Source organism: Antechinus flavipes, chromosome 4 (genome assembly GCF_016432865.1).
Source record: "Antechinus flavipes isolate AdamAnt ecotype Samford, QLD, Australia chromosome 4, AdamAnt_v2, whole genome shotgun sequence".
NCBI lineage: Eukaryota > Metazoa > Chordata > Mammalia > Dasyuromorphia > Dasyuridae > Antechinus > Antechinus flavipes.
In genome coordinates this window covers 149,784,970-149,810,618 of record NC_067401.1, presented here as the reverse complement: position 1 = coordinate 149,810,618, position 25,649 = coordinate 149,784,970, and the positions used below count along the sequence as shown (strand labels likewise).

Sequence of the window (25,649 nt, the reverse complement as noted above, 5' to 3'; positions counted from 1 at the left end):
TGAGAAGCCCTTAGGACCCCGGACCGTCCAGTCCCCACCGGCGGGCGGAGCAGAGAGAGGGTAAGGGAAGGGCGGGGGAGGGGGGGAGTGAAAAGGAAGGGAGACCGAGAGGGTCAGTATTTGAGAGTCACACAATCATTATAATAAATTAAGAGCGTTGCAATAAATTCCGTACGGAGGAGGGACAAGAGGGATTGTAAAGGCTCTGTCTGATATACCTCACTCTTGAGAGATTAGCTCAAGATTTAGGCTTATTGGCTCCGCCGCCTCAACTACCTAGCCCTCTCCTTTCTGCCAGTTGCCCTAAATCAGACTCATTTCTTTTCGGTTTCTGGGCAAACATTGTTCTTTTTATCTCCCTCAAGCAGCTTACATCCTTTGAAAGAGACATGGAAATAGATAAGGGACCCATTAAGGTACATTAGGCATAGCTGTAGAGGTATCTTACAGTAGAAGGTTCTTATAAGCAATTAGGAAGTGGGGAACGGGAAAGGAGCACTGTAGGAAGTGGGATTCCCTCGAAGGAAGCCTGGATTTGCTTTTAGGAAGCGGAGGGAATAAGTAAAGCCCGTCTATCTTTGAGGGACAACCAGTGCAAAGACCGGGATAATGGAGGATCCAAAAAGATTGGAGGCGGAGTGTCCAATGGGAGGCCAGGGTTGTGAGGTTTCAAGTGCCCTCGCTTCCTTTTTGATTCTGGAGGTATTTCCCCTTCCATCTTCACCTGGCATGGGACAGATATAATCACTTTCTCATCACCTCCATACATTTTTCCTCTCCATATTCCCGCTCTCTCCAGCACCAGTTTCGATCAAAATGGCTGAGTTTTCCAAGTAAAATTTGGTGATACCTTTGCTCCACTGAAGGAAAATTTGCTCTGATATAGTAACAGCCTGCCCTAAGGGGTGGATGAGCCCCCTAAGCGACATCAATGTGTCCAGACTATCCTCTCTCTAATCCCTAATTCAAGCCAATATTTTAAACAATCTCTTTAAAGAACCTTCAGTGATTCTCTGTTGCCTTCTTGGCATTCAAAACCTTCTACAATATGGCTCCATTGACCCGTCAAATCTTATTTTAGACTACTTTTTCTTCTCATACTTTGCATTCCTAATAAATTCTTACTGCTCCGGACCCCCTATTCACATCCTGCACATTTCCATCTCCATGCTTTTGTCAGACTGATGCATAGGTCTGTAAAAACTCTTTCCCCCACCTCATTTCCCTTTGTTAAAATCTCTTCAACACTCAACTCAGATGCTACTCTCTTCCTTGCTCCTTTCCTACTTCTCAGACCTCTCTCCTTTCGCCATGGAAGTTAATCATTCTTTCTACAGATGACTCGTAGCCCTTTGCCCAAACCTCTCCTTTGTGTTTTTTATTTCCCTTTTGCACTACCTCCTGACCTATGCCTCCCAGAATCTTTAGCTTCCTTTGGAGCTCACTCAGCTCAATTGCCATCTCTTACAGGGAGCATTCCCTGATCCACCCAGCTGCAAGCTACACTCGGATCTGCCTTCCCCATTATCCTCTATTGTATTTATCTCGTACATATTATATTAATATTTATATGTCTGAAAATACTGCTGTTTCAACAGAATATAAGTTCTTTGAGGGCAATTTATATTGAGGGAATATACACCTTGTCTTTATGTCTGTAACACAGTACTCTGCACAACAACAATAATATAATAGCTATCATTTATTAAGCACTGAGCCATGCACTGTGCTAAGCACTTTACAATTATTCTCTCTCATTTGAGTGATAATAACAACAATCCTGGGAAGTAGTGTTAATATCCTTATTTATAGATGAGGAAACAGGCAAAAAGAGGTAAGGATCATACAACTAGTAAATGTGTGAGGCTGGCTTATATATTGTACCTCTTAGCTGCCACACCACATAGTAGATTTTTGATGAATATCTGTGGTTTTGTTATTCTCACTTTCCCTTGTTTTATAGTTATTAGTATACATTTCTTCCTCCTTCCCCATGTTAGATTGTAAACTCTTTGAGGTTTATTCTCAAAGAATTTACAGTCTAATGTGGGGAATAAGGAAAGAATTTATTAAAAGAGAGAATGAGAAAGGAAAAAAGAGGGAAAAGGAGACTATGGGATGGTTAGACAAGTAGTAGGAAAACTCAAGCTTTTTTTTTTTCCTCCTCAGTGTTATCTGACTTAGGATGTAAACTCCTCAAAGGAAGGGAAAGTATCTCTACCATTCTTTTAGGCCCTAGCTCTAGGCATTGTGCCACAAGTTAGGAATCTCACCCATAGATATTTACTTCAGAGAAATAAAAGAGAGGCTGACCTCCCATTTACAAGGTTGACCAGCAAATTTGGGAGAATGGGGCTGATTGGGGCCCATGAATGCAGGCAAGCTAGCTTTTAACTTTGACTATCTGGGCACTGTCATGCCTAGATTTTAAATGTTGCCTCTGTTTTTGTTCTGAAAAAGGGCACAGTGTGACTGTTGTCAGATGTTACTATCATTGGCCTGGGGAGTTTTAAGTTATGAAACTGAATCTTTTAAAAATAGCATCTCTGCAAAATAAAATTTTATCCTGAAGGGTAACTGTTCTATTATGTTTTGTGAAATTCATAGAGGTTTTGACTCTCAGAATAATTGTCTTAAAAGGAGAGCCTTGTAAACACACATGTTTCTTCTGTAATGACTAGCAACTAGTAGTCCTCAGCTCCTATAGGACAGGGAATGTGTGCCATATTGCTGGGGCATTTTCTTTCTTTCTTTCTTCCTTCCCTCCTCTCTTCCTCTCTTCCTCCCTTCCTTCTCTTCCTCCTTCCATCCCTCCCTTATTTTTTCTTCCTCCCTCCCTCCTTTCATTCCTTCCTTTCTTCCTTTCTTCCTCCCTCCTTTCCTTCTTTCCTTCCTTCCTTCCTTCCTTCCTTTCTTCCACAGTTGGGATTAAGTGACTTGCCCAGGGTCACACAGCTAAAGAAGTGTTAAGTGTCTGAGACCAGAGACCAAATTTGAACTCAGGTCCTCCTGAATTCAGGGCTGGGGCTCTATCCACTGTGCCACCTAGCTGCCCCCTATTTTATTTGTTTTTAAAGAATTGGTGCCAATGTGGTAAATGAAAGAAGAAAATAATTTTGACATTAATTTCCATAAAGCTCTGGTTCTTCCTTAGTGAGACAGTAGATACGGAGTTAGGAAGATCTGGATTAGAATCCCACTATAGACATTGGACATACTCAACCATAAAAGTCAGAGCCAGTTTCCTCATCTGTAAAATGAGGGTAATAATCTCACCTCCCTCATAGGGATGTTTCTTGGATCAAATTAGAAAATATATGTAATGTACTTTGCAGATCTTAAAGTGATACTTAAGTGCTAGCTATTATTATTATCAAATTCTCTGAACCACAGCATTCATCTGTTAAATGGTGATAACAATAATATTTAACTTTCAGGGTTGTCATGAAAATGATAGGATCCTAGATTTAGAGTTAGAGTGAACTTTTTTTGTCATTGTTGAGTTCTTTCAGCTTTCTCCAATTCTTCATGATGGGATTTTCCTGGAAAAGAGACTGGAATGGTTTGTCATTTCTTTCTTTCTCCAGTTTATACTAAAGTCCAAAAAAAAAAAATAAAGTAATTTGTCTATTCAATCAATAAACATAGGAAGTGTAGCCTGTGTGCCAGGCACTGTCCCAAATGCTAGGGATATAAAGAAAAGCAAAAGGTCCTTGTCCTGAAGGAGCTCACACGTCTAATGTGGGACACAACATGCAAACTACTATATACAAAAAATCTGTAACAATAATTGGAGATTATCAACAGAACTAGCATTAAGGATAGCTGGGTGGTTCAATGGATAAAGAATCAGGTCTGGAATCAAAATAACTTGGGTTCAACTCTGACCTCAGATACTTCATAGTTGTGTGACCCTGGGCAAGTCACTTAAACCTGTTTATCTCAGTTTTTCATCTAGTATCCTTCTCAGAAAACCTGAAGATGGAGTCAAGAATAGTTGTACACTGATGAACACAAACACCCATGCACATGCACACACACACACATATGAATGCACACAAAATGATCTGGAGAAGGACATGGCAAACTACTTCAGTGTCTTTGCCAAGAAAACCCCTAGTGGGGTCAGTTGATTGTTTTGCTTCTTTCTCAAAGGGGACCAAAATTTCATCATTATGTTAGAATTAAGTCAGTGTGTCTGACTGTGGCTGATCAGACCAATATGAGCTCAGAATGTTCTGCCACAGATCAAACACAAATAGTATCTATGAACATTTGGTGTGGTTTTTCTAGCTTTTGCTCATCTTGCATTTTTTCTGAACTAATTCAATTCTGCTTTGCCCAGAGAGCACAGCATCTTCTCTGAAGAGGGAACGCCATGCAGAGCAATCCTGTGTCAGTGTGTCCCATGTCATGGGATTCTAAGTCAGCACCCTCATTTATGTTTTAAACCCGATGTAAAAGGAATAATATCCTAATGCTCCATCTTATTCAGGTTAAGTTAGTTTTTCCTAAAAAGAAATTGAAACTTTATTTTCAATATTCCAATTTCAAACTCAACAAGCCCCAAAAGAAAACATTATTTTCCCCCTAAATGATTCCCCTCTTCTTAACTTTCCTATTATTGTTGTACTGTTACCTGTAGTCACCACCATGGAGATTGTGTATGTTTATGTGAAGAGACGCAGTGAGTTTGGGAAGCAATGCAATTTCAGCGACCGACAGGCAGAGCTGAGCATCGACATACCACCTAATCCAGAACTTAATGAACAATTTATTGTACGTGATCCTGTGGACAGAGGAATTCAGTGTTCCTATGACATGTCAGAGCATGAGGTAATATCTTTCCCCATCATGAGTCAGGGTCTACTTAAAAGTGTGGGGTGGTATGGTCATCAAGACTTGGGTAGATGGAGAGAGTGGAGAGGTAGCAAGATTACCTCTTGTTTTCTCATGTGCTTATTCCCATGATGATTGTCATGTAGACTCTTTTCAGGATCAGAAAGTTATCCCTCCATCTCATACACCTTTGAGGAGAGGCAATCTTAAACTTCCTAATACTGTTTTTGTAGAGTCAACTCAGGCTTTGGGTTTGTTTTGTATGTTTTTAATGATCCCTTTAAATAAAATATAATGTAATTTCTCAGAATATCTCAATTCTCACACATTGAACCCTCCCTTAGGTTTGGGGACAGGGGCTATTCTTATGATTTCATTGGTTCAGGAAAAATACCCAATGAAGAAATTCCCTCCATCAGTGAAAATCAGCACTGTAATTTTCTGTAATTTATAATCTTAGAGTTGCTTAGAGTATTGGGAAGTTAAGTGATTTATCCAGTGTCACAAAGCCAGTATGTGTCAGAGGAAGGACTTGAATTCAGGTCCTTCTGGCTTTGAGGGAAGTTTTCCATCTACTACACCACATTGCTAAAGAAAGCTACTGAGAACAAGCAATCAATAAAGTAACCATGTCAGATCACCTATGCAACATTTGCCCTGGTATTAATAGGTCTTTAATACATTCTCTTTCCTTTGGAACCAAGGATATTCTTTGCATAGTTACCTGCCTTTTGGTGTTTTCATTGATATTATTGTTCTGGTTCTGCTTTCTTTGCTTCTGTGAGGGAATTCTCTTTATCTTCTGAAAGAGGAATACTCATCACCAAGGGTCCAGTGATTGTGGATCAAATATAGGAGACGAAACTGAAAGAGATTTATTGGCATACTAAGTAATCTGTCTTTGCCAATAATAAATATTTGATTTTTGTTAACATTACAGAATCACTCAGAGTACTAACCAATAAGTAGCATCCTAGGGCATCTTAGGATAGGAAAATAAAGAATTTCATAGGAGAGGGAGTGGTAGAGAAAGGAGGCCAGTAAAAGGAGAAAAGGAGGGTGCGGAAGGGGATGGTTTGTAATTGAGAATGCAAGTGGAAGGATTTATAATCTAAAAAAGAAAACATTTCCTGTTCAAGAGCAAGAAACAAAAGAAAGAGACCAAATGCTTTTATAATTGTGAAAGCAATCTTTTCAGACAAAACAGCAGGGTCTCTTATTAAAACACAGAAAGTAGTTGTTACAGCAATGGATGAGACCATCTGTATTAACATGTCCATAAGGAGCTGGGGACTTTTAAATGTTAGACCACCATGTAGTTGGGGGATTTCTGCATTATTAGTTCATCAAGATATAATAAAATTATTGGAGTTCCTATTTTTCTTTCACATTCTGCATGACTTCATGTCTTCCAATTTTTAAAAATTTCTCATGGTTTTCCTTACTTAATAATATTCTATTCACCATAATAAAAAAATTTTCACTATAGCATATACCATAATTTGTTTTCTAACAAATGGGTACCTCTTTGATTCTAGTTTTTCAAATGAGCTCTTGCTGAAGCAAAGCGATCTTTTTATTTCTCCAGAGTTGATTTCCCTATCTCATGCCTCAAAGAAACTCAATACTACCACATAATTATTGTTATATGTGGGATCTTTCTTTCTGTTTCTGACCTCTTTGAGCTGCTTTCCCAGCATAAGAACCCCTGAGACCAAGGGAATGAACAGTTAGTGACTTTTCTTCCATAACTCCAAATTACTACTTGGAACAGCTGAATTGGTTTACGGCTCTATGCAGTCATACGCTTTTAGTGTGACTATCTTTCCACAATCTCTCCAAAACTGCTTCAATTTTTTTGTTATGTTTGCCATTTTGATGGATGTGAGGTGAACTTGAACTTGAATGTTTTGTTTTTGGTTTTGTTTACCTCCTGCCCTGCATTTTATATAGGTCAATACAGAGAGATTTGAGATGGAGACCCGAGGAATTAATCACTTAGAAGGGGGCTGGCCCAAAGATGTGAACCCACTAGAGTTGGAGCAGACAATCCGATTCCGGAAGAAAGTGGAAAAGGATGAAAATTATATCAATGCCATCCTGCAGCTTGGTTATGTGAGGCAACAACTTCTTTTTTTCTGCTCTCTACTATCCCATTCTCCACTCTTTGTCCAGACCTATCCCAAGAGATGGTCAGAGTTAGCAGGAAATTCCATAATAAATTTTAATGATTAGTGCCCTAGTTCTGCAAAGATGACTCTAAAAGTTATAAAGGAACTCTTTTCCTAAGGGATCCACAAGCAACAATTTAATTTTTTAAGTATCCACTGTGTGCTAGGCACTATGGTAGGAGCTGGCATACAAATATAAAAGTGACACAATATCTATCTTCAAGGAGTTTACATTCTACTGGAGAAATATATTATGTTCACAGACGTAAAATAAATGTCAGTCACATTTTGGCACATACCTATAATCCCATTTATTGGGGAGATAGATTGTTGGATCTCTGGAACTCCAGAGTTCGGAGTTACCATGAGATTAGCCAATTGGATGTCCTCACTAATTTCAGAACAATATGGTGAGTCCCTAAGAAGTATGTGGGGAAAGAGTTGAGATGCCCAAACCATTGCCCAAGGTGTGGCAAAGGGAAGTAGGCCAACGTTTTCATGTCAGTTAATAATGAGATTTGGGTGTAACTCTTGCACTTAGCCTGAGTGAGATAGTGAAGCTTAGTCTTTAAATGAGAGAGGGAGGAAAGGAATGCAAGAAGAAAATAAAAGAGAGAGGAAGGGAAGGAAGGAGGGAGAGAGGAGGAAAGAAAAGGAAGGGAGGGGAGAAAGAGATAAAGAAAGGAAGAAAAGAAGGGAGGGAAGAAGGAAAGGAAGAAAGGGAAGAAAGGAGGGAGGGAGGAAGAAAAAAAGGAAAGAAGGAAGGAAGGAAGAAAGGAAGAAAGGAAGGAAGAAAGGAAGGAAGGAAAGGAAAAGAGGGAGGAAGGAGAGGACATCTTAATTCTTATATAGTTACTCCAGAGCCACTCTTCAGAAACCAGACTTAATTCTTTTCCCCTTCTCCCTCCTTTACTATTTCTCAGCATCTAGAAGAACTCCATGGTGCACTAGACAATATCTTGAATAGTTTCTGGGCATCCTGACCAAAAAATATCCCCTCCTCCAGTTTTACCCCTTCACTCTAGGGTCTTTGTTCTTCAAAACCTGAATAGAATGGAAAGAATGATGGAACCTGTTCTCTGTGTCCCAGGTGATGGAGCACTGCATTAAACAGAACAATGCCATTGATATTTATGGGGAGTATTTTGAAGAAGAGGATGCAGTAGAAGTGTCTGATGAGGTTCTTTCAGCCAAAACTATCAACGTTTTCAGGTATCCACAGCAGAATCTCTAATCTTGGGATTTCCCTCACATGTATTCCAGGGACTAGATGCTACCAGTGAATAGGGAGCCCTCATCAGTCAGCCATGAGAACTTAATGTGAAACTCTTGACAGAGAACCATGAGAATCACAGGATTTAGATCTAGTGGGAATCTCAGAGGCTATTGAGTCCAATTGTCTCATTTTACAGAAGAGGAAGTTGAGGCCCAGAGAGATGAAATGTTTTATCCACAGTCATTTAAATGTTCAGAATTTGAACTTAAGTCTTCCTGACTCTAGGTCTAGTACACAATCTAATATGGTTTTCATCATAGGAAGGTAACTTATCATGAGAAAATACAGGCTAAATAGAGGGATAGAATAAATATACAAAGGCTTTAAGGACACAAAGAAAGCAATTTTTAAGCAAGTGGCAAAGGAGAAAGAGCAATGGACTTGGAGTCAGAAGCCCCAGATTCAAAACTTCATTCAATCCTTTGTAAGCTATTTATCTATAGTAAATCAGGCCATAACAGCCTCAGGATTCTGTTTTCTCCTCTGACAAATTAAGGACTTAGGGTAGATAGATGGCTCAGTGAATAGAGCATCAGATCTTGAGTCAGGAGAAGTTGAATTCAAATTCAGCCTCACACATTTATTAGCTGTGTGACCATAAATAAGTAATTGCAATTGCCTTCTTTAAAAAGAAAAGAAAAGAAAAAAAGTTGAGGTTATTTTGGATTGGAGCTTTTTAATCCTTTAGTGCCATGGACCCCTTTGGCAATCTGTTCAAAAGCCCATGGATCTCTTCTCAGAAGGATATTTTTAAATGTAGTAAATAAAATACTTAGGAAGACAAAGAAAAATAAAATTGTATTGAAATACAGTTATTCCAAAAAAAAAATTTTTTTTGAACAAAGTTCATGGACATCAGGGTTAAGAACTCTTGAACTACATATATTTTAATGTCTCTTCTCATTATGTGAAGTCTGTCATATTAACAGAATAACAGATAAGTAAGAACAGAAATACTTGGAGAAGGGATGGTTGTATGCTCTGAACTGATTCAAAAATTCAGAAAAGGGACTTCCAGACTCTTTGAAATGGAGTAGTAAGCCCAGGTTGGGGAGGCTGTGTGAACTGTGGAAAGGGTGCTGGATTTGAAGCTTGTCGACACAGCTTCAAACTCTGGTATTTTTTATTGTTTTTTTTTTTAATTTATTATTATTTAATACATATGTGACCTTAGTCGTCATAGTCTTTTTGAATATTTCTTTCCTATCTCTAATAAGCATAATAATCATAAAACATAAAGTACTTAAAACCTAAAAAATACTTCTCAGAAATTATCTTGATTCTCATAACCTTGTGAGATAGGTATTAGGAGTTGTATTATTCTAATATTACATTTGAGAAAAATGATATTAAAAGAAGTAATCATACACTAAAATGTCTAAGTGGCATGTTAATCTACATCTTATTCTCCAGATCTCACAATCTAGTTCTATTTCATTAAGTTCTTAACTTAGAGACCACAAGCTTGTTGTTTTAAAAAATATTTGGTAATACATTTTAATTTAATTAATTTCCTTTGTGATCCTACATAATTTACATTATACATTTTAAAATATTTATCCAAGAAAGGATCCATAGATTTCAGCAGTCACAAGGGTGTATGACACAGAAAAGATTTTAGACCTCCTAGCTCTAAATAGATACTTTTATAGTAAAAATTGAGATTATAATTGAAATTCTAGAGGTATTCATGTATGTACAAATTCATGTCAGATTTCTTTTTTAAAAATGTATTGAATTTCTCAATAAACATTCAGGGCATTTGACTAATTGCTGTGAAAGCGATAGAAAACATGGGCCCTATCCTCAACTTAAAGTCTTATTAGGAAATATTTGCCTGATAAAATGGGAGGATGGAAATATTATTGGCCTCTGATACGTCCTAGCTGTGAGACCGTGGGTAAGCCACTTAAACTGTTTGCCTCAGTTTCCTCATCTGTAAAAATGAGCTAGAGAAGGAAATAGCAAACTACTTCAGTATCTTTGCCAAGGAAACCTTAAAAGTCAAAGAGAGTTGGATATCATTGAAGTGACTAAATAACCACTGCATGTACTATAGGAACTCAGAGAAAGAAGAGATCACACTGGACTCATTCCTATCTGGAAATAATAAGATACCTTTCTCTGTGATTGAAGACTCACATAATTTCAGAAGTAGAAGAGATTTCAGTGGTCATCTAGATCAACTCATACCACCCATCCCCACCCTTATACACATTCAATAATTCCCTTTAGAAAACAATGTTTTAAAACTATTCACAGAGCTAGGGGGAGAACCTAGAGAAATTGAGTCACCTAGCAGTTAGTGTGTACTATGTCTAGTGCTGAACATAGAAAGGAAAGGCAAAAAGCAAACACTTCCCCCCTCCAAAAAAAAAAAAAAAAAATTTAAAAAAAAATCTTTGCTTTCAAGTATCTCACAATCTAATGAGAGGGACAACATACAAACAGTTATGTCCAAATAAGATCTATACACGATAAGTTGAGAGCTATTTCAAAGGAAAGGTACTAAAATTAGGGAGAATTTGGAAAGGCTTCCAGTAAAAAGTGAGATTTTATTATTTTTATAAATTTTCAATAGTAATTTATTTTTCTAAATATATATAAAGATAGTTTTCAACATGTATTTTTATGAAACTTTTTTTCTCACCCCACTCCTCCCCAAGACAGCAAGCAATCAGAAATAGGTTAAATATATACAGTTCTTTTAAACATATTTCCAAATTTGTCATGTTGTACAAGAAAAATCAGACCAAAAGAGGAAAAAAAAAACATGAGGAAGAAAAAAAAACCAAAAAAGGTGAAATTGCTAAGTTTCTATCCACCTTCAGTCTCTCTCCATGGTTTTCTTTTTGAATGCAGATGTCTCTTTCCATCACAAGTCTATTGGAATTGCCTTGAATTACCTCATTGTTGAAAAGAGATAAATACATCACAGTTGATCATTACTTAATCTTCTTGATGCTATGTACAATGTTCTCTTGGTTCTGCTCATTTCACTTAGCATCAGCTCATATAAGTCTCTTCAGGCCTTTCTGAAATCATCCTGCTGATCATTTCTTTTAGAACAGTTATATTCCATAACATTCACATACCATAACTTATTCAGCCATTTTCCAACTGAAGGACATCCACTTAGTTTCCAGTTCCTTGCCACTACCAAAAAAGGCTGCTTGCAAACATTTTAAAAAACACATGTGGGTCCTTTTCCCTCTTTATGATCTCTTTGGGATACAGGCCCAGAAAAGACATTGCTGGACCAAAGGATATGCACAGTTTGATAGCCCTTTGGGCATAGTTCTGAATTGGGTCATTTTAGAACTCTAGCAACAATACATAAGTGTCCCAGTTTTCTCACATCCATCCCCTTTAGCATTTATCATTATTTTTTCCTATCATCTTAACCAATATGAGCAGTGTGAAAAGGTATCTCAGAGTTGTCTTAATTTGCATTTTTCTAATCAATTTCTCTAATTTTTTTTCATGTGACTAAGAATGGCTTTAATTTATAAATCTGAAAATTGTTTATTCATATCCTTTGACCATTTATCATTTGGGGAATGACTTGTATTCTTATAAATTTGAATCAATTCTTTATATATTTTAGAAATGAAGCCTTTATCAAAAAACTGGCTATAAAATTTTTTCTCCAGCTTTCTGCTTCCCTTCTAATCTTACCTGAATTCGTTTTGTTTGACCAAAATGATCCAATTGGCATTTCATAATATTCTCTAGTTAGAAGATGGGATTTTATCTGAAAATTGAAGCCAGTGGATGAAGATGAGAATGGAAAACATTCCTATTCTAGGCATGGGGGATGATCAGTGAAAATGCCCAGAGTAAAGATAGAGGGACTTTTGGGAGAAACAGCAAGAAAACCAGTGTCACTGGATGACAGAATAACTGGGAATGGATAAAGATGCAGGGAGTGGACTAAGGTATGAAAAGACTGCATAAGTAGGAAGGAATTAGATTACAAAGGTTTGGAAAGCCAAAGGGAAGATTTGACATTGGATCTTGTGTGTGATAGAGAGCCACTGGAAATGACTGAATGGGAAGGTAGGGGTGATATGGTCAGATCTGTACTTTCAGAAGGGTAATTTAACAACTGAGTAGAAAATGTACCAGAATAGAGAGAGGGAGACCTTTCAGAAGATTGTTGCAATAGTCCAGGCATGAGGTGATGAAGGCCTGCTCCAATGTCAGAGGAGAAAGGATACGTGTGAGAAATAATGCAAAGGTAGAAGTGAAAAGATTTAACTGTTGACCCTATAATTAGGGAATGGGGAAAAGTAAGGAGGAGTTTGACCCTTAGGATGTCTGATAGGATGATAACAGTAATATGGGAAATTAAGAAGTAGGGGAAGGTTGGGAGAGGAAAGATAATGAACAGTTTGGAGAATGTTGAGTTTTATCCATTTTGAGATGTCTAATAAGCACATAGAGATTCAAGACAGGAGGATGGGAAAGACATAGATCTAAGAATCATCTGCATAAAGATGAAAATTGAAACCATGTGTTGTTGCTCTTGCTCAATCTTTTCAGTCATGTCCAACTCTTCATGATCTCATTTGGGGTTTTCTTGGCAAAGATACTGAAATGGTTTGCCCTTTCCTTCTCCCGCTCATTTTACAGATAAAGAAACTGAGGCAGGTAGTGTTAAGTGACTTGCCCAGCATCATACAGCTGCTACATGTCTAGATCAGATTTGAACTCAAAAAAATAAGTCTTCCTAACTCCAGGCTGGCTACACTATTTACCCTGCCACCTTAGTTGCCCTCAAAATTAAAACCATGCCTACAAACAATTTTGTTATTTTGTGGAATTAAAGGTTGTTTGTTTGTTTGTTTTATAAAGCTCTGCATTCATTCCTAATCTATTCATTGTTGGCACAGCCTTATGTTTTACAGACTTTAGAAGTTTAGATCTGTTAAATCTGAGTTAATTGGTTGAAATGCCTTATAATTGGAATCTCTAATGCAACTGCCATCAGAAATTTGAAGGCCAAGAGTTCTCTATCTAGTTCAGTCTGCATTTTCCTGCACTCCAAATGCCAAAGCACTGAGTTTAAAAATTGATCATAAAAAGCACTTGGAAGCCATTCAAGGTGCTCTGGAAATTCAGAATTAAAAAATAAATTACAGTGGCCTTCCAACTGCTTTATAAAGTTAAGTCACTACTCTCTGAACAGCTCAATAAATTAGTTGGAATGAGCTTCCCTGTATATTTAAAAGGAGTTTCTGGCCTCTGAATAAGGCTGCTTGCCCACTGATTGTGCCTAGCACATAGGAAGTGATTTATAAATGTTTGTTGACTGACTGACTATTTAACTAATCATAATGGAAAGAACTGAATCCATGAAGATTTGAAGCATTCTCTTTTTTTTTTTTTAATAACTTTTTATTGATAGAACCCATGCCAGGGTAATTTTTTTACAGCATTATCCCTTGCATTCACTTCTGTTCCAATTTTTCCCCTCCCTCCCTCCACTCCCTCCCCCAGATGGCAAGAGGTCCTTTACATGTTGAATAGGTTACAGTATATGATACAATATATGTGTGCAGAACCGAACAGTTTTCTTGTTGCACAGGGAGAATTTAATTCAGAAGGTAAAAATAACTTGGGAAGAAAAACAAAAATGCAAGCAGTTTATATTCATTTCCCAGTGTTCTTTCTTTGGGTGTAGCTGCTTCTGTCCATCCTTGATCAATTGAAACTGAATTAGCTCTCTTTAACGAAGAGATCCACTTCCATCAGAATACATCCTCAAACAGTATTGTTGTTGAGGTATATAATGATCTCCTGGTTCTGCTCATTTCACTTAGCATCAGTTCATGTAAATCTCGCCAGTCCTCTCTGTATTCATTCTGCTGGTCATTCCTTACAGAACAATAATATTCCATAATGTTCATATACCACAATTTACCCAGCCATTCTCCAATTGATTGAAGCATTCTCTTAGTGTCAGGTGACTAGGCATCATGACTAGTAGAAGCTCAGGCCACTTATGTTCTTACTCCTATGAAAAACATCTTCCATTTGGTTTAATTCTTGTAATACTTTTGAGCCCCAATGGGTTGTCTAAATATTGCTCATAGATGGCAGGACAGATATAGTCTGGGATCTGGCCCATTATAGTAATAATGTTATTACTATATGTAGTTATAATATAACTATTACATATATAGTTATATTTTATATATAATATAACTAATAAAGTTATAGTAATAATAGCAATAATTATAGTTAACATTTATGTCATATTTTTAGGCTTGCAATGCACTTTACAGATATTTTATTTGATCCTTAAAACAACCCTGAGAGGTAGATGCTATTATTATTTCCGTTTTATGAGGAAACTGAATCCAGAAAGGCAAAATGATTTTCTCATTCATACCTTCAATGTCCAAGGTTAGATTTGATCTTTCTGACTGCAAGCCTAATATTCTACACATATACCTGTCCCATCTAGCTTCCAGGAGGAAAGCTGAAGAGCTAGAGAAAGCTTGGTTACACATTGAACATCCCTCCCAGCCTTACTAATGGAAAAATGACACAATTCATCCCAAGAATCAGACTTTGCAGGATGTTTTTCCCTTCTGTTACCCTCTGCGGGAGCCTGACCTCGCATGTGATTTTGTTTTACTCAAAAGGGACCCACATGAAATCAAACGTACAGCGAGCCATCTCTCCTGGCACCCTGATGCAAACCGTAAGTTAGCTGTGGCGTACTGCTGTCTGGATTTCCAGCGAGCTGATGCAAACATGAGCTATGATTCATTCATCTGGGACCTGGGTAAGAAATGGAAAGAACACAGCAGAATCTTGCAGCTTGGCTGGTGGGAGTTGGAGGGGAAGGGCGGTACCCCAAAGTCTTGGGCATAGAACATCCCTCAGCTGAAGGAAAATAACTCCTGTTGAAAGCCACTTCTTTGAACAGGTGATATTATTGTACTTAGTGAGATTTTTTAAGGTATTACTTAGTTTAGACACTACTGACACACATAGAACCAGATAACATTCTCTATTCTAAATTATGGGCAGCGGGGTGGCTCAGTGGATAGAGTGCTGGTCTTAGAGTCTGGAAAACCATCTTCCTAAGTCCTGGGGAAGACTCTGCTTCCTGAGTTCGATTTGAACTCAGGAAGATGGTTTTCCAGACTTAAGATCAGTCTGTGTACAATGGCACCCCTTAGCCATCCACTTGGAGTGTTGCAAGTAGCAGTGATTATAAGAGGTTTAAGAGGAGTGGAAAGCTATAAAGGAGCCAGGTCATGAAGAACTTTATGTGCTAAACAGGATTTTTTATGTGATCCTGGAGGCCATAGTTAATTTAAATAAGGCTTTCTTCCTCCCCATCTCTCAGGCCTTCATAATTTAAATGTGGTCTTTTCTCCCACTTTTTAATAGAAAATCCTAATAAACCAGACATCACCCTGAAGCCATCTTCTCCCCTTGTAACCTTGGAGTACAACCCCAAAGATGCACATGTCCTGATTGGAGGCTGCTACAATGGGCAGATTGGTAAGGGGACACTCGACAACTAACTACCCATTTCTCCTCTAGTACTTGCTTAGGGCCAAGCTTCTTCTACCTCAAGTCATACCATAAATGCCAATTTGAGCCAGGGGTTTATCAGTATCAAAGAAAACCTGGAGGCTGGGAGTTTCCAAAGCTCATAAGCAGACACATAGATGAGTAAAGTCAGGGATTCATAAGATGCCTCCACTAACCTCAGGCTGCTGTGGTCCAAGCATGTCCACTCTTGATTCCATTTGGGGTTTTCTTGGCAAAGATTCTAGAATGGTTTGTCATTTCCTTTTCCAGCTCATTTTACCAGTGAGGAAAACAGAACAACCACTCAGTAAGTATCTGAAGCTGAATTTGAACTCAGGAAGATAAGACTTGTTGATTCCAAGCCCAGTGCTCACCTTTTTGCTACCTAACTACCCACTCACCCCAAGAGGTATCCCTAAATTCCCTAAGCAAAATTCATTTAAATTCATTGTATTTTTTAAAAAATAAGAGATAGGGGGCAGTTAGAGGGCACAATGGATAAAGCACTGGCCCTGAAGTCAGGAGGACCTAAGTTAATGCATCCTAGCTGTGTGACTCTGAGCAAGTCACGTAACCCCAATTGCCTCAGCAAAAAAAAAAATTAAAAAAAAAATAAATAAAAGATAGCATGGAACATTTTCTTAGGGAAGAGGGGAGTAGAAAAATGGTTACAAAGTCCAATTTAGAGATATAGCTGGGGCAGGGGGAAGAGGAAGAAAAAATGTAATCCTGATTATTTCAGCAATGTGATGTAGGAAGATTCCTTTTGAAGGAGCTGGGTCTGGAGGTCTGGAGAGAAGGGGGTGAGTAGAGTTTATATGGTTCTAGAAGTCCTCTAATTCCAGGCAAAACTTTGGAGGGGCACTGGAATCCTGTTATCCCTCCCAGCCACTACCTCTACACATACACATTACTCTGTTTGCAAACTCGCTTTTTATTAACTTATCTCTCAGGTCAAAAGGCTATCTAGTGGAGATACACATATATACTATGAAATACTACTCTTGTAACTACTCTTGCCTTTGTTACACTAATATTGAAGAAATATTCTCTCTCTAATTGGCTCATTACCCCCACTTCAACATATACTTATTAGGTTAAAAGAAATTTATGATAAATGGTCGTATGCTTTCATTCAAAGGAACAGGCCATGACAGTTGCAGCTGGAAGAATTGGGTTTTTCTCTCCACACATATTCTTCTTCCCCACACGTCAGAAGCAAATGGTCAGATGTGTCCAGGGAAGATGTTTTTTTGTTTGTTTGTTTTTTTCTTCTCCCACACGGTACTCCAGGCCAGGGAAGAAACAAGAATAGGTCATGTGGACTGGACTTTGAATATCTCTCTCTCCTCAGGTCTGCTATTTTGGCCTGATGTGCTCTTACTTTTCCTGGCTATTTTTTCATAGTCTGTGCATGTTTTATCCTTCTTTAATCAGCACCCTGTTTCTGCTCCTGATCTCCAAACCTCTGCTGTCCTCCATTGGCAAATACCATCAAGGACATGATAACTGCAAAATTACTACTTGCCTTACTCTTCTTCCCTTTTCATGGCTTCTGGCAGAATGCCTGGTACTGGGCCTGCAGAAACCATCCCATGAATCATATAATAAATACCCTTGATAATTTTCAGGGAAATGCTTGGCTCCATGCTGAAAGAGTTATGGGATGAAGCAGCAAATCCTGCATTGTCCTTTGATCAGTTTAGCGGGTAGGACTGCCTCTAAGCTGCATCAGACAGGATTGAAGACTAAGCCAGAAAGAATGGCCTACTCAGTAGACTTGGAGTTAATTATCTCTACTCTATAGACATCTTTCTTCCTGCTTGCAAAATGAGTCATGACTTTTGAGGGTTTTTTTTGCTTTTTCTGTGAGAAGTAAGGGAGGAGTATGGATTCTCTCACCCTGGCAGAAATAGTAAACTGTTTGAACATGGCAGCTAGCACATGTACTGGCCTAAGTTAGCTTTAGATTGGAATTCAAAGCTCCAGCTACTGCTGCTACCTTCCCTTCCTTCCTTCCTTCCTTTTTTCCTTTTTCCTTCTTTCTTCCTTTCCTCTTTCTTTTCCTCCCTCCCTTCCTTCCTCCCTCCCTCCCTTCCTTCCTCCCTTCCTTCCTCCCTCCCTTCCTCCCTTTCTTCCTTCCTTCCTTCATTCCTTTTTCCCTCCGTCCCTCCCTTCCTCCCTTTCTTCCTTCCTCCCTTCCTTCCTTCCTCCCTTTCTTCCTTCCTCCCTTTCTTCCTCCCTCCCTCCCTCCTTCCCTCCCTCTTTCCTTCCTTCCTTCTTTCCTTCCTTCCTTCCTCCCTCCCTCCCTCCCTCCTTCCTTCCTTCCTTCCTTCCTTCCTTCCTTCCTTCCTTCCTTCCTTTCTTTCTTCTTCCTTCCTTTCTTCCTTCCTTCTTTCCTTCCTTCCTTCTTTTCTATTTCCCCCTTTTGGGGTAGACTCAAGAGATAAGTTTTAAATGACTGTCCTTGAGGATGAGGGTTTGTGGAACCAGATAGTCTCCCAGACCTAAACCTGATCCTATCATATGCATAAGCACAGAGTTGACAGGGACCTTATAGTGGAGAGGTTGGTTATATCAATTCCCTGGGCCTAGCAATATAATAGCATAGTATTTGTTGTTATATGACAGAAACTTTAAAAAAAATTTAAAAGTTCAGCAGAGCTGATACTTTGAAACTGTCTGACATTATATGCAGTATTCCATATCTTTGGTGCCTCATCTCTGCCAAGAAAAAGAAAAGAATTACCTTCTCATATTTTATCACCAGGAAACAAGCTTGGTCATTATAATTCCACAACATTTGGTTTCAAGTGCTTTGTTGTTGTTCTTTACATTTACTTCACTGTAATCAGTGTGCATCATTTCCTTGGTTCTATTAGCTTCATTTTGCATCAGTTCATATAAGCTTTCTCTTGTTTCTCTGTTTTCATCATATTTGTTTCTTACTGCACACAGATATTCCATTACATTCATTCATCATAAATTGTTTAGCCATTTCCCAGTTAATAAGCATCCAGTTTCTTTGCAGGATTTTTTTTTTCCCTACTGCAAAAAACACAATTTTAAATATTTTGGTTGTATATGGAGTCTTTCTTTTTATCATTGGTTTCCTTGCTATCTTGCCAATTTGCTGAGTTTTAGGTGAAATCTTATAGATATTTTTATTTGCACGTCTCTTGTTATGATTTGTAGTATTTCTTAAAATGATTGTTCATAGCATGCAATTCTTTTGAAAACTTTTCATATCATTTGATCGCTTATTATCAGGGAATGGCTCTTGGTTTTATGTAATTGTATTTAGAGGGAATTCGAGATTCCTCGGAGCTAAGCAATAGAACCACTGGAAAAATTTGTGCACAACATTAAAAAGTGAAAGAATTACAGAATCACATTTGCAAGTTGGAAGGGACCTTGAAGCCATTTAGTCTAATCTGTACACCAAAGGCAAAACTGCTATAATTGACAAGGGATCATCCAACCTCTATATAAGGGCCTCAAAAGAAGGGAAACTCATCATTTCTGAAGGTGGCCTATTCCATTTCTGGACAGTTCTGATTATTAGGAAGTTCTTCTTGATGTCTCTCTAAATTGGCTTCTTTGCTACTCCTACCCATTGCTGCAGGGTTCTTCTCATCCTACCATCCCAATCTTCTTTTCTTTGTCAGAAACATCTATTTTGTTCAACCACTGACCATACATTATAGTTTGAGGCCCTCCTGGCTGCCCTCTTTTGGGTCCTCTCCAGCTTATCAGTATCATCCTTAAAACACTTAAATCCTTGGATTGTAAAGTCTTTGGGGGCAGGAACTGTCTGTTTTTGTTTTTTTAGTATTTGTTCCTTAACACTTAGCATAATGTCTGTCACAAAGTAGCTTGATAAATGTTTGTTAATTATTGATTTAAGCTTAATGCCCAGAACTGAAAGCCATAGTCCAAATGAGATTTAGCCTGGGACTATCACCTCCCTATTCCTGGAAACCAGCATCCTCTTAATTTTCAAGATTATAGTATGTTTTTGGGAGAAAAGAGAGATATTCAGAAGGAACTGCCATATCACTTGGCTAACTCAAGTTGAATTTGCAGTCTATTCTGTATCTTTCCCCACCATACCTTTTGCATATTCCTGCTTTCCAGGTTCAGGTCTAGGAACTGGTACCCTTTGAGCACATCTTTATGGCATACTCCATATCCTTTTAGCCTTTCAAGGTACTCTACCATCCCTCATAGCCATGAGTTCATATTTAACAAAAGGGTTGCTAAGAGTGTTAGACAGCAAATTCTGAGAAAATTCAGAAAGTAGAGGGGAGACTCCCAGTAATTTTCCCTGGCTATTCCTGTATTCTTTTTTATGTCCAGACATACCTTCTCCTTTCAGTGATGGAAGCGTTTGCATAAATCTCATTTACCAAATAACTGGTAAGAATTTTAAAATATTAAACTGAAGTCATTTTGTCATTATTTATTCAATACCTCAAGGCTTGTTCTTTAATTACTGTATCTGGCTGCTTTTCATGGCCATTTTCAAAATGCAATTAGGCCAGGCAAGCACTGGACTGGGTGTGGGTAAGATTGGTCCTTCTGAGGCTTCTGCTTGCCTCAGGTTGATCCTCCAGTGGGAGTGCACAAAGATATTAAAGGGGTTTGTCAAGCTATTGTCTGAGGTTAGATTTGAACTCAGGTCTTCCTAGCTCTATGTTCCATCTACTAATAATTCATCTTTCTAGTCTTCGGGTTCCTTTCCTTATCTATGAAATGGTGGATTTGGACTAAATGGTCTCCCGCAGCTCAATTCTAAGAAAAAAAAAAAAACTTTGCTATTACTATTAAAGACAAATAAAGTGCATTTTCCCTTGGGGTAAAACTGAAAGGGAGAGTAACCTAGTTAATCACCCAATGATTATGAGGAATATGGTGAATTGTTCTGTAGTAGCAGCAGTGGAAAATAGGACCAGAGAGAAAGTTTAGGTCGGTAAAAGTGCTTCTTTCCACCTTAGGCATGCTTATTATGTCCTAAGTAGACAAAGAGAAATGTAAGGAATCCTCTCATTCCTGTTGCAATTTGCATTCTATAGAAGTAAAGATGGAGGCAGCCTCTAGCCTCAGCCACTGTATGACTTTGGGCAAGTCACTGTTTGCCTCAGTTTCCTCATCTGTCAAATGAGCCAGAGAAGAAAATGGCAAACTATTCCAGTATCTTTACCAAAAAAATCCCAAATGGGGTCATAAAACATCAGATATGACTGAAATGACTGAACAAAAAAAGAGATAGAGGCAGGTAGGGGGCCTAATGAATAGAGCACAGGACCTGAAGTAAAAAAGACCTGCATTCAAATTCAACCTCAGATAGTTGTATCTGAGTAGTACAGTGGTTAGCGTGCAGGGCATTGAAGTCAGTAAGACACTTTTCTGAATTCAAATCTGGCCTCATACACTCACAAAAAGGCAAGTCATTTATCTGTTTGCCTCAGTTTCCTCATCTGTAAAATGAACTGGAGAAGGAAATGGCAAGTCACTTCAGTATCTTTGGCAAGAAAATCCCATGAACAAAATGTTCACAATTGAAAGACAGAATAATAACAAGAGATGGAGCCTGTTTAAAACATGGATCTTTATATTCCTGGTAAAGGATATAAAATTTGGAGTTAGGCTCATTTGCACAAAAGCTTGGAGGCTTTGAGTAGTTCATTTGCATATAAAAAGACTAGAAAAAGCAATTTTGCAACCAATCAAGACAATAAACTTGCCCCATGCTTTAGATTGCCTCCTAGGTTTCCTGAAACTATTGATTTGCATAGACCTCTGGGGAGAACTTTTGAGTATAAAAAAACTGGAGAACCTTGAACCTCAGAGCTGCATGGTAATTATTGGTCAAATCATCTTGTCCTGACTATGGACTATCCTGAATCAATGAAGATTTGGGAATATACTAGATGGTCATCATCATAACTTAGTAGATTCAGTTCTGAAGCAGAGAAAGAAGACCCTGTTTTCCATTTCAGGAGGTAGCAAGTCTCAGAGTTGAGGCTTTAAGGGAGCATCATTGGGAGGTTTCATATACTACTGGGCTAAGGTTATTTGCTCATTCTGAAAGGCAGCATGGTTTAGTGGATAGTGTGATGGAGTGTATTTACCAAGACCTGAATTCAGTTACTGACAAGTCATCACCAGTTAGGTGATCTAGTGAATAAATTGGTCATTGCTTCAGTTTTTCATCTGTAAAATGGGGATAATAGTACCTCTTCTTAGAATTGTGAAGACCAAATGAAATAATGGTTATAAACTCTTAGCACATAGTAATATATTATTAGCTGTTCTTAGTAGCTCTGAGCTTCATTTTCCTATCTGTAGAGTGAAGGTTGAACTCAATAGCCTCTAAAGGTCCTTTGCAACTAAATCTGATCCACTGAAAGAGGGAAATCCTAATTTTACAGATTAATATTTAGGGTCACATGGCTAGTAATTTTCTGAGGCAGAATTTGAACTAAGGACTTCCAGATTCATTATGCCATTTAACTTAGACATGTAGTTAGAGTGTTCAGTCATTTTTTCAATCATGTATGGTTCTTTGTGACCTTATTTGGGGTTTTCTTGGCAAAGCTATTGGAATGATTTGCTATTCTCTTTTTCTAGTGTTGGGGCCGTCTTAAGGGTTCTATATTCTAGCTCATTTTTATAGATGACGAAACTGAGGCAAATAGGGTTAAGTAACTTGCCTAGAGTCAGATAGCTTGTAAAGCTCTCAGTAGCTGGCATGCTTTTCACATTTGAAGATTGCAGGAAACTTGAAGAAATAGCTAGTATGCCAGAATTAGGATCCCAAAATACCTCAACAACTTGGAATAAAACTGGAATGCTTGGTTTAAAAAAAGAAAAGTTAACTTCACAAGCAGACATGTCTTAATATGAATTCATGTGAAAAGGATCTGGAAGAGTGGGTAAACTGCCAGCTCACTAGGAGTGACATGATAATAGAGAAAAATGCTAATTTGCCCATAAGAGGCATTAATGAAAGCAGAATGCCCAGAGTGAGGGAGATGAGTCAACTTGTATTTTGCCCTAGTCTAACATCATCTGAAATATAGGGGCCAGTTTTGGATTCTATGTTGTAGGAAGAGCACAAAGTGATGTTGAAGGAACTGAAGTGTTTTAGCTAGGAGAAGAGATTTTACAGGAAAATATAATAACCATCTTCTAGAGGCTTCTTACATCTAGTATAGACATACTGAAATTCAGAGTCCAGGATAGGAGTAGTACTGGGATCTCCACTTCTCTCAGTCCTATGCTCAGGCATTTGGGTATAGACCAGTCCATTGCTAGAGGAAGTCTGACCTCCAGTTAAGGGAAGAATTAGGCTCCCTTTATTTTTCCTTCTTGGCTCATTAAACCCCAATCTTGGCGTCCCAAGGACAATGTTACTTTTTGTGGCATGTATAGGAGGAATAGGAAAAGAGGCATTCAATATACACTATTGAAAAGGAATAAGAACAATGGTTTACTCCAGCACAGAGAGAAATGTTAAGCATAAAAGAATTGCAGAGGGCATTAACAGAATGATTAGAACAGCATTCAGTAATTGAACTTAGAACTATAGTTACAACCCATTGGAAGACGAATGGTTTGAGCCTTATCAGAACATAAAGCAGTTGTGCAATACTTCCAATTAGGCATTTCACATTTCAATGAGCATTTTCACCATTCAGTTGCTCCTGGAACTTCTTTGCTTGGCCCCTCTCTTGGCAGTGGACCAACTCTATGATGCAGAAACTTCCCTTCTGTCAACTACTATTGTTCCAATGGATGGCACTACTGCCATGCCAGTGGATACTTCTGTTTGCTGTTCTGATGGATTTATGCTGCAGTCACACACCTTTGGAAACTCACAAGATCCCCTGGACACTTCACATCTCAAATACTTGTTCTTTTAAGATCAAGAAAAAAGAAATACACTGAATAAAGGCATCCAGGAGCCTGGATAAGTCTCGTAGCCCTAGCTGCCCCATGGTAAAGATCACCATTCAGTTGAGATGGAGAAGCATCCTATTCTTCCTCACATCTTTCTGGAGTCACATTTTATTATATAAAAAGGAAAAACTGAGAGACTCCAACCTGAAACCATAACATCTTTTTAAAAAATCATTTGAGTCATCAGCTCCTCCAGTTCAGCAGCCAGTGAGAGGATTCTTTATTATCATACAGTGCAAGACTCTCTACATGGCTGGAAGTAGGTATCTATCTATACTCCTCCCCTGAAGCAAAAAATAAAAAGAGAAAGAGAAAAGGAGAGAAAAAAGAAAGAAACAGAAAGGGAGAGAAAAATAAGAAAAAGACAAAGAAAAGGAAAGAAAGAGGAAAAGAGAGAAAGGGAGAGAGAAATTAAGAAAAGGAAGGAAGAGAGAGAGGGAGAGAAGAAGGGAAGGAGGAAAGGAGGAAGGAAGGAAAAAAGGGAGGAAAGAAAAAAAAGGAAAGGAGAGGGAAGGAAGGAGGGAGGGAGAAAAGAGAAAGAAATTCATATGACATATTAGAAGCAGGCAAAAAATAATATCTGTACATATACTACACAATCCATCAGGAAAAAAAAAATGAGCCTGTTCCATATGGAAAAGAGAATGAAATTTCTCCTTTTCAGGGTCAAAGGTGTGAGAAGAATGAAAAGTCTGAGGAACAAAGTTTCTGAATAATTAATAATGTATTAATTAGGATAGCCAATAATAAATTGATGATCAGAGATGTTTCTCACTAATCAAAGACAAAGCCATGGAAATCACAGAATGCTTAAATACCTTTGGAAAAGTAGGTGCTCCTGAAAGATGAAAATCAACCCTAACTGGTAAACTGTTAATGAAGGGATGGATAAAAGTCTTCAATCTTCTTGCAGAGAATAGACTTGATCATGCAGAGAAGGCTGGACAAAGGAATCTATCTCCATTCAGGCCCCTCTGGGGGTTTTCTCTTTCATAAAGTGGGCCACTGTAAATTCTAATGGAGCATTTTAAGGACGGGGGTTTATTTCCTAAGGGCAAAAATTCACCTAGATTAGATTCTGTTTGTAAAATCTTCGAATTGGGAGTGGTCCTATCCAAGATTGCAAGGTTTATACCTGGAGGAGGGCAATCTCATCTATTAGCAATGACCTTCAAAGACTGATTGACTTATAGGGGCTGGTCCTTAAATGAGAAAATAAAAGGGGAAGAAGGGGACCTGAATTCTAATTTAATATATTAACATAATAGAAAATAACAATTTCTCTCACAACCAGGATCAAGGTTTGCACATTATATATAGCAAGTCAGAATTTAGCATACTCTGACCAAGACTTTTGAGAGATAGAATGGTAAAGTATAAGGAGATCTGAATCTGGAGTCAGAATTTGTTTTTGTTTAGTTATTTCAGTTGGATACAACTGACTCTTTATAGGCCTTTTGGGGTTTTCTTTTGTCAAAGATATTGGAGTGGTTTGCCATTTTCTTTTCCAGCTTATTTTACAGATGAGGAAACTGAGGCAGGATTAAATGACTTACCCAGAGTCACATAACTAGTTTGTGCCTGAGACCAGATTTGAACTCAGGAAATGAGATTTCCTAACTCTAATCCTATCACTCTGCACTATGGCACTATCTAGCTGCCCACTGAATCCAAATCTTGACATCATCATTTATTACCAAACATCTGTTTCCTCATCTGTAAAATAAGAGGGTGAGACTTGGTGACTTTTAAGGCCCTTTCTAGTTCTAAAACTATGATTCTATCATTTAAAGCTGCTCACAAATTGAATATGTTGTTTTAAGCAATATCTCTGGTGACAA

At 38.2% G+C, this 25,649-nt stretch overlaps 1 protein-coding gene across 1 annotated transcript in view; it reads left to right on the top strand.

The window, feature by feature from the left end:
- DNAI2 (dynein axonemal intermediate chain 2) overlaps window positions 1-25,649 on the top strand; it is a 72,405-nt gene that overhangs the window by 9,340 nt on the left and 37,416 nt on the right. The window contains exons 2-6 of the mRNA XM_051995175.1: window positions 4,646-4,836; window positions 6,793-6,954; window positions 8,101-8,222; window positions 14,940-15,082; window positions 15,697-15,810. Of these exons, the coding sequence (XP_051851135.1) occupies window positions 4,654-4,836; window positions 6,793-6,954; window positions 8,101-8,222; window positions 14,940-15,082; window positions 15,697-15,810 (724 nt within the window). The 5' untranslated portion in view covers window positions 4,646-4,653. The remainder of the gene's footprint in view (window positions 1-4,645; window positions 4,837-6,792; window positions 6,955-8,100; window positions 8,223-14,939; window positions 15,083-15,696; window positions 15,811-25,649) is intronic.